Here is a 10,191-nt window from a genome sequence, read left to right on the forward strand (position 1 = left end):
TTTTCCTCTGTCTCTCTGTGTCATAGTTCTGGATGACTCCAGGCAGACTCTTTCCTCTCATGGCCAATCTCACATGTTATGGGGGAGCTATAGATAGTCTGGGCTAGTCTCTGTGCCATCCACATCCTGTCAGTGTGTGTGTACAGAACTCACCTTGAGACTATGCTGTGCTGTGGCTGTGCTAAAGTAATTTGTTTTCTAATGTTTTTACTCCCCAAAAGGCTGCTCTGAAACCTCCCCAGTAATGTCAGCTGAATATTAACAGTAACATAATATCAGGGAATCAAAATACACTTAGCAAAATAGTACACAGGACTGCAAAGTTGCAGAAAAATCTGTTTCCYTGCTGTTTGGGTATTCCTTTGTTTTCTACTAAGCTGGTTGAAATAGAGAATAGGAGTCATAGAGATGTCCCCAGTTCAAATCTGTGCACCAGAAAGATGCCAGTACTGGGCAGGGCTATGCTAGGCAAGAATTGTAAACACTTAGTGCCAGGGATAGAAAAAAACCTAGGAGAAATGCACTGCTTTATTAGCTGTGGAGCTGCCCTAGGATTGGCTTAGCTGTATTGAGAAACTGTTTTTAAAAAGGTCCAAAGTACTCTTCCCTATCAATTTGGTGAAAAAACATCAGAAGAACTTAACGTGCTGAACTGCCAAGTAAATGCACCTTTCTTCTGTGATGTGAATACAGAGCATCCTGAGAGTAGGCAGTGTGTCTGTACCTGTGATTTTGTGTAAGTGATTAACAAGTAGGTGTTGGCAGGAAAGCATTAAAATGTAATAGTGGAGTAAAGCCAGACAATTTGGTTTCCCAACAATAAACCAAATGATTCCCTATATAAGCTATTGTCATACAGAGAAAGGGAAAGCTATGAACCTTTGTCCCTTCGCCTGAAATTTGCCTTTGTTGCCCAGAGGAACTGTGGGCACAGGGATGCAAAGTAATGTAAAGGAATTTGTCTCCTGAAGCCTATAGCTGTCCCAAAGGTCACCAAGACCCTGTGCCAGCACAGTCTGAACTCCAACTGAAGCTCAGGYTGATTGCTTCACCAGGCCTTCATGTGAGAAGGTAGCAGTTAAGGCAGGGGGAAAATAATCCTAAGTGCATCAAAATTGTCTCRAAGTGTTGCCAACAGTCTCAGTGGAGTTGATGACTAGTTACCATCATGGAAGGCTTATCCCTCAGCCACAGCCAGCTGCTTCCCTTTCTCTCCAATGACTACGACCTCTGAGAAAGTCCTTGAGCTTCAATTCCCCAGGTTGAGCAGAGAGAAGAGGGGGAGAGAGGTAGCAGGAGGCTGTAAATTCTTTGTTGCCTGCTTTAATTTAATGGTCTAGAATGTATTCCCTCCTTTTCTACTGAAACTAATTTTCCTTTCTAGCAGAATATTATTATCACCTTCCTCCTACAAATCATTTTCTCAGTGGTKGAGAAAACCACCATCTTATCAATCCTTTTGCTTTTATGATGTCCCACATGGGTTTGAAAAAAACTTGCTTTTTTAATGCATCTTCTGATTTAACCATTTCTGGTGGCTGATRTGCCATTTTTGCCATTGTTTATCTTAAGGACAAGTTAACATTGTGAATTGTGTGCATGTAGAAGCATCTTTTTTTTCTCATGTTTCTACCACACCTACACAAAGGATTGTGCATCCAAAGCAAATGTTTTGAATTTTTACCTGCTGTAAGACATGATTTATGTGTAACAATCAACTTAGTTAACCTGTTAACCAGAATTATCATCCTAAATGCATTCTGACTTTCTAGGCAGATAATGTCCATGTTGCATATTCCCCCTGATTCTGTCTGTAGGGGAAAAGTATAGATCATTTGTTATTGTTTTGGGTTTCATAACCCTTTTGCTGCATCTCTTTTGCTCCTAAGCAGGAACAAAATAGTGTCTCTCATGCCAGAAGAAGTTAACAGACCCTCTACTAAGGAAGAACCTTATTCCAGTAAATAGTGCAGCTGGAAATAATGAAGGTGTTGATGTGAGKAAAACAAAATACTGTCACTGATGCATTTTTGCTGGAACATAGAGAGGAAAATGGGAGATAAGCTTTAACTTACAGCCTTTTTGAAGAAGATTAAACCACATTGAAAGGTTCATAAATGTAGCAGGCTGAAATATTATATTCTGAGGTTATAAAATAAATTTTAAAGAATGAATAGTTAAAAAAATCCATGCCTAGTAGCATCACTCTAAGTGCATAAAAATAATTATTGTTGCCAATTTCAGTGGAAGAGAGTTTTAAGTAACATAGAGAGTATTATTTCAATCATTTGAACTACAGTAAATGTAGCTAATCGACCTTTTTTCTAGGTAACAGCACTAAAATTAGATATTYGAGGAAAATAAAAGAAAAGTTTAGCAGAAGCTAGATGGTTGTTCCATTTCTATTATAACATTTGGAACAGAAAATTGTTTTAATTGAAGTTGCTTACAATTAAGAGCTGCAGATGTATCTTTTCCTCACTATTTATTTGGACTCTTTGGTTTCAGGTCCTAAGTTCTGTGAAAGGATGGTGCACACAGTCCTCACCAAAATCAGGTACAAATTTTCAAGCCCAGGGTTACTGGAAATCTTTTTTCACAGGAGCTGAAGGCTCAGCTGTACAGCAAAGCATCATTTCCAGCCCTGTCTGAATAATTAAAATAGTTCTTGGGGTGTGCGTTCACATAGCTGTGCTTAAAGGTACTGGATGGCTGAAATCTGTAACTGTGGTAGTCACAGTCTAATGGTCATGGTGATGCTCATCAGGAGTGAGGTGTAAAACCAAAACAGTGGCTGTGATACAGTCTGCATGCCTGCCTGCCTGTCTGCAGAGGGATCAAAAGTCTTTTTGGCATTTTCATCATTTTTTCATGATTGGTTCTGATCCAGTTTTTCCTTTCTGGAAAGGTGATTGAGATATGGTATGAATTTGGGGTCCCAGATACTGTGAAAGTTCCCTTTCTTTGAATTGGTGAATTTAAATTCATGGAAAGCTTCCAAAGAGGAGCAGTGAACCCAGCTTTTGATGAGAAGTACTTGGAAGTAATTCCTGCAATGTTAATTTGGGACCTTCTCTGCAAGTTGCACCTAGGTATATTTACAGTTTATACTAAGCAAAGTAAGGAATAAGTATTTGGAAATATTACTTGTCAAGTATATTGATTTAGACAACATTTTTTGAAATAAATTAATAGCTGAGGGTGTTTGATGAGGTAAAAGTTGTGATTCTGAAATATGGACTGAAATATTAAGAAGTAAATAGTTATTTTGATGAACCAGTAAATCCAGTGTGAAAACTAAATATAGTTAACATCTCTCCAACACAACTTCCTGACTTTGTGTATTATGCACATAGCACATAAAGCCCAGGGCTGTAGTYTGATGTTGTTGACTAATTTAAACACAGAGTGATAAGTGAAAAATCACCTGAATTTTTAATTTCTTCTAAGTCAAGAGTAATAGTTTGTCTTTGACCACTTCCTACTATTTTCCCCCCGCCATCTTCCTCATGGAAGCCTGTACCCCTCTGCCATTTTTGTTAATTTAATAAAGATGCTTTACTTACAGGGATGGTACAGGCCGTTTAATCCTCRCAGCCGTCACCTCCTGGTCACTTTCTTCCTGCTCGAGTTTGTCCTCTGCTTCCCCATARCCGCTGTCCTGGGCATCCAGGCTGTCATCCTGATACTTGAGCAGCAGCTCTTCCTTTGCCTCATCTTTTTCCTCRTCTTCCATCTGCTCCCAGCCCTTGGTCAGCTCTGATACCACATTTGAACACTTTCTCCTTATGCCTGAAGGTAATTTGCCATTAAGAATTTTGTCAATAGCACTGGATTCTTCTTTGAGCTTGGTCATCTCAGGGCTGCTGTTGTTCTCATATCTTTCACTGAGGAGGCTGATATCACCCCCTCGTTCATAGGCTTTGCTGACCACTGTTTTGGTCACCTCTTTGCTTTTAATGCTGAATATTTTGAGGGCTTCATCTGGTTCCCCTGATTTTTTTTCCACATCTCTTATTGTCACCAATTCCTTGGCTAAGGATTTTTCACCATCTTTTTCTTGGTCCCTCCTGACAGACGGAATTTGCTGTTTTTCAAAGGAGCTTTCTTGTACAGGCTGAGCTGAGCTGTGTGCGGAGGGGACCCATCCAGAGGGCTCTTGCTCTTGCTTTACGTGGTGGTCAGATGCCCACTGCTGCCAGCCTCGTGCCAAGCTGAAGACTTGGCTGGCCATTCGGATCTTGTGGACAGCCCTTTTCACAGGAGCAGCGCTCGGCTTTTCTTCAGGAGCCATGTTGCTGTCCGCTGCCATCCTGGCTTCTCCCTTTCTAATGCTCAGCACCTTCTGAATGGACTTCCTGGGGTGAATGATGCCCTCTGAGCAGAGCCACCCAGATTTAAATAGAASCAGGAGCAGTTGATGCCCGTGGAAAATATGTGAAACACTTCTCACAAAGATATAGTATCCTCCCTGTTGCAGAGGTCTTTTTTTAAAACGCAGGGTTACATTTCATCACAGCAGATGAATGATGCATGATGTAAACAGTGTGACACAGACCTGCGCTGGAAATAGTGGGAGAGTAACAGCCCCCTCCCGGGACTGCTGAATTCTCRGTTTGTTGGCCAGGGTCTTGTTCTTTTGGAAATGCAGCTCTTGGGTTAGAGATCCTGATCAGAGTGACTGAAAATGCTAAATGTGAAAGTGCTGTCAGTTGCTGACAACTTTGGCCATCTCTCATCATCATTAAAAAGAGTGGACACCTCTCATCATCATTAAAAAATAGTGGCCCTCATCATGGAGTGTGAAGCCAGAAGCAAGTTATGGCTGAGAAATTTTTAGAGGTATTTCCTAAAAAGATATCAGGTGACTTTTTCTTATTGCTCACATGACCAAGGAAATCAAGGTTTGTTAATTTTTAAACAGGTATTTATGTGTTCTCTTCCCAGTCATTATCTATTAATGTCTCTCTCTTTAGAACAAACCTCCAGGGGGGCCTGGGGACACTGTCGTGTTTGGTGTCAGCGCTAAGGAACAGGGAACCACTGTGTCTGGGGATCAGTATAGTAAGTCTGACTTGAACAGATGGATGAACYCCAAGTGCTAGGGTTTTGAAAAAATAAAATATAATCCTTTTAATTTCTCACTGCTTTTCAAGAGTTGTATGCAGCATAATTATGTTTWCAGTGTGCAATATAAAAAAAAAAAATCAGGTTTTCTTGGAAACCTTGTGATTTCTTCATTCCAGAGGACTTCATAGTGTATATTCATATTTGAATTTGTAGAATTGTTTAGTGAATTGATACATCAATTGTTGCATGGTAATAAACAGTCTTTTTTATGAGATATAGTCCTGTGATATCTTAGTTCTTAGTATAACGTCTCCTAAATAGGAACGGAAAATGTCATTGCTTTTTGAATRCATCATACCTTGCAGATTACAGGATGACCTGTGGCACTCACCATGTGGTGCTTTGAGGCACACTGAACTTCAAGGAATTCTGTTGGCTTTGTTGATGTTACATCAGAGATAAATATGGACTCTCGTGCTCTGCCTATTTTTTATCTTCTCTGTTAAGGGCTGGGCTCTTTGAAGTAGGTCAGGTCATACTTAGCTCTTGATTAATGCTGTAAGACTACATCATACCTTTGACTTCCATGTAGAATTCCTCATTAATCTGTGGAGTAATTTCTTCTTCAAAACTGATGACATAATGTAAGTTAGTGTTGCTTTTAGATATTTACTCATGCTTTTATTTTAGAAAGAAATGTGTCACCTCTGTGTACTGTACAGTCTCAGCTATTGCCCACTGCGTCATAGCTGTGAGATGGCATTGTAATTTGTACCCATACAACTTGATTAAGAAGTGTTTATTTTGGGGYCATTTTAAGGCTAATCAGGAATGGGATCTTCATGTGCTTAAATTTACTCGTGCTTATGCATGCGTGCACACAGGGGAGCGTCTGTTCCCTCAAATACAAGGAAGGGGCAAGCGAAAGAAAGCAATGCACGTGCAGAATTGGAGTRTTACACCAGTTCATTATGTCATTCCGGGTGGTCTCTGGAGTGTAAAGGTGCCTGAGGCTTTAGGAATGAGCTGAAAGCGAAATACAGACATGAGGGGTAAGGCCAAGGAAGGACTGCAGTGAAACAAGAGACTGTGGAAGGACAATCTGAGGTGTAAGGCCAGTAGAGAGCCCTGTCCTAAGGCATGGACAGCTCCAGCTCGGCATGACCTGGGTCCTTTTTTACCTGCTCTTAAACACTAACAGCAGCCAATGCTCCCCACTGTCTTGGCAATCTATTCCACTGGTTAATTGGCTGTATTTTRCMGTTAAAGGCCTCTGCTCAGTYACTGCAAATACTCTTGAAGTTCTTRAACAYTTTTGCTCTCACATATTATTTGCAAGTAGTTGTATTGAAACATGGCACTGAAAAATAATTGCATTCYTGAGGAACATTTAGAAATTGAAGCACTTTTCAAAGAAGTTAACAATAAAGAGATTTCTGTTTTTTTTCTAATGGATTTGACCTTGGCATACTGCTCATAGTCCCACAGACTTAATGCTTACATAGTTTAGATAAATGACAATGAAATGTAACAGATTAATGAAAAACATCAAGATTACATATCTAAACTAATATAAAATCCATATAGCACAACAATATGTTAAACAGATGTTTAGTTAAAATTGGTCACTATATTAAACTGAAGCATTATCATAGACTTGTCCAAAGTGCCAGTGAAACTTTGATACAATYATTCCGGGGATAACTATGTTTATGATGCTTAATTTTAGGGTGTACAATGGTGTTGCCTTGAGTGTGTTGAATGGTGTCTCATTTTATTTGGTGATGCAAGAAGTTAATTATAAATTATGTTGGAATCATCCAGTGATATTCGTACTTCAGGGATTGTTTACTTTSCAAATATTTTATTGCAATAAGAACAGAATTTATTACTTCATGATTTAAAATTTTTATTCTTAATGAAATGATCAGCCAAGGTTACATTTCTGCCTGTAATCTACTGCGACTTCTACAAGTTAATAGCCAGCTCYAAAGGCAATGGTATGTTTTTGGCAGGCTGCACCTGAAACACATTTTCTATTTGTCTTCCATACATCACAAGGTTATAAAATATACTCCAAATACACAGCAAGGCTTGGTGAGGGTGACTGTCACAGACATTCACAAGTTCAGAAACTACCCTTGAGGCCAGAGTTGAGGCGCTATTTCTTGCAGAAATCTATAGGAGAAAAGGTAATTGGAGAAAAAGTATTAATTTTGATGAGCAAGCTTGACACATGCTGAAGTTGTAAACTCCCCTGTCCTTGACCCTGGCTGCCTACACTTCTGGGATTCAATTTCTTTGACACCTTTAGATAAGTCTGCACATGTCCCTAAGACCTTGTTGCTGCTTGTGGATTGCTGCATTTCACATTATACCCCTGACTTCCTTAATCCAAAGTTGTGAAGGACCAGCTGAGGAGTTGTCAATGTCAGAATTAAAAGTTGGGATGTTCTTTTTGTGTGGTGGTTTGATTTTTTTCTCCTGGATGGATTTTCCCTGTATACTTATAAAATATTTTAAAATCCTTTAATTTTCTCTTTGCTGTAGAACATTAACACTCTCTGCGAGACCAATTTGCCATCATTTTTTTTTTTTGTTTTGTTTAAGGCTGATTAATTGTAAAAGTATGACTATACCCTTCATACATTAATTTACCTTGTCAGACACTGACAGAAGTTATTCAATGTTTTTGATGCCAAGGAATTTAATTTTGAACCAATTGTAAGTGCATGAAAGATGCTGTCTTCCTCCCCAGAGTTCATGGTGAATAACGAGAACAAGATGTGTTTCTTTCTTAAGTATAACCAGCTGCCATTATCAGGAATCTCAAGAATTCTTTTCACCATGACACAGTTAAAGTACATTTTGTCATAACATCATACACAGCCAGTTATCACAGGAAACCTGGRAAAAGGGTTAGGRTTTGGGATTTCCTTATTTTTAGGGTTGATGTCGAACATGTTCCTTCTAACAACAGCAGTGAGCAACTGTGTCCCATTCAGCATTGCAGCTTCGTGTACAATCCATGTGTCTGAGCTACAAGAAATAGATGCTCCTGAGTTCTTGGACTGGGTCATGKCCAGCCATTAATTGAAAGCAGTTTGTGCATTCATTGGTGCTGTTTCTTGTATTTGCATCCTGTATCTACTCACAGCCTTTTTTGTTTAACTGAAATAGTTTTATACCGAGAAATTATCCCTGTGTAATTAAAGTGGAATTTTGAGTCTGCATTTGATTGTGTGACATCAGGATTCAACTATATGAGAGATCAAGGCTTATCCATGACCCATCATGGCAGCACTGCTTTGTGAAGAAAATAAATCCAACAAATTGTCACGAAAACCCTGGTCAGAMTGAAAAGACTCTTAGTTGTGAAAGGGTGATGGGGAGAGAGGGCAGACCCTCAGTAGCAGCAGCTGCAGCTGTGGGGTTGTGGGGCACAGCCCCAGAGCTCCTCTCCCTCAGGTGAGACACATTTAAATCCAAGCCACSCAAGTAATAGAAAACAGCCCTGTAGATCCTGAACTGGCTCAGAACAAGAACACAGCATAATTTTTCACTGCAGTCTGGCAGAGAGACCTGGCTGTTAGAGCTGAGAGAAACCCAGTTCAGGAAGCAAAGATGCATCCATGTCTTCAAGTTCCTACACAAGCCCTGCTACTCAAGTGACAAAACTCTTTGCTGTCTTAAATATCTTATTCCTCTAAAGTTGTCTACACATTTCAGAAGATGAAAAYCAAGACTAGGATGTAAATCCTTAAAGCATTTTGTCACCCTTTTCCTGCCTTTGCATATAGTGCCCRCAGCTTTTCTTGAGGGTCAAATGCCTGCAAGAAATCCATACAAGTTTAATCAAATKTATACAGGAAAGGAAAGCAGAGGTAAGACCACATGCTTTTAGTCCCTTTCACCTTTGAGCATAAATACATCTCTTATCTGAATATCTGTAGTAAATGAACAGAAACTAGTAACAACAGTAATGAAGCTATTTTGTTAAAAAGAGTAAGCAAACATTTGTAGGAAATAATTTGCATTAGGCATTTAGTTTTACTTGGATTATGAAGGAATTTCTGAAGATCATTTAAGCAAGATAGCCTTTAAAATAAACCCACAAATATGTTGCTATTCAAGTTTATATTGATCATATCTATTTGTCATTGAATGGTTATCCTTTTCTGATAAGAAAATTATTTAATATTGTAAGTAATTTAATTTTGTGGTTCCAGCTTGCTGACGTATTTTAGTTTACAGTTTATCTAGAAATAGTCTCATGGCTTTGAGAATATGGCCTTATTGCTGCTATTGAAATCTGAGCAGAACACTGGATACGAGGAATTTAAAGTCTTCACATAACTTTGCAATACGAGACGGACAGGAGCCATACCAGAATAGGAGAACTTGAAACCRGACACCTGGATGTAACGTGAGAGATGATAAATGTATTTTACACATCTACAAGAAAGAAATCACAGGTAAAATAAATAAATAGAAGCACAGTTCTACATAGTCAAAATATGTTCCAAACCAGAGATAAGAGGCATAATCTAATCAGTGTCCTCCAGGTATTAACAAGGCAGTGTTCCCTTGCATTGTGGCTTTTATTTTTTTCAGGTTAATATTAACTACATGTTTCTGCTAACGGGTGTTTCTCAGATTTCAGGGTGGCAAAAATGAGAGTAAAATAGAATTTTCACCATTAAAAAAAAATCCTTTCAGGGTCTGTGTCCAGTTAATTACAGCAGTACAAAGCAGAACCAAATGAACCCCTTTATAAGTTTTTGCTTTATCATTTATTCCAGGCATCTCTGAATGCACATCACTTTGTTCTCCTGCATTGTCTTTACAGTCTACCATATTTATTGACAGACTAAAATCTATCAATACGGAGTATGAAACATAAACAATTGTGCCTTTGATGTGTGTATTTCACCTAGCACAGGTTTTTGGAAGTGTCACTGAAAATTTACATTTAACTTCTAACAAAGTTGCTAATTATTGTCTTTATATTATAAGTATTGCAATTAAAAAAAAAAGAATCTTAATTTCTGGAATTATCATTTGAGAATGGAATGGGAAACAGACTGGAAGTTTTAGGAAACGTGTTTGTAAATTTTTGTC

General features: G+C 38.7%; 1 protein-coding gene across 1 annotated transcript in view; it reads right to left on the minus strand.

Moving 5' to 3' along the window:
- Window positions 1–4,349, minus strand: part of ABRA (actin binding Rho activating protein) — a 6,430-nt gene extending 2,081 nt beyond the window's left edge. Inside the window, exon 1 of the mRNA XM_057375789.1 lies at window positions 3,567–4,349. Within this exon, the coding sequence (XP_057231772.1) occupies window positions 3,567–4,312 (746 nt within the window). The 5' untranslated portion in view covers window positions 4,313–4,349. The remainder of the gene's footprint in view (window positions 1–3,566) is intronic.
- Between the last annotated feature and the right edge of the window lie 5,842 nt (window positions 4,350–10,191).

This window comes from Malurus melanocephalus, unplaced genomic scaffold, assembly GCF_030028575.1.
Source record: "Malurus melanocephalus ecotype Western Australia unplaced genomic scaffold, MMel_1.1 scaffold_258, whole genome shotgun sequence".
NCBI classification, from domain to species: Eukaryota; Metazoa; Chordata; class Aves; order Passeriformes; family Maluridae; genus Malurus; species Malurus melanocephalus.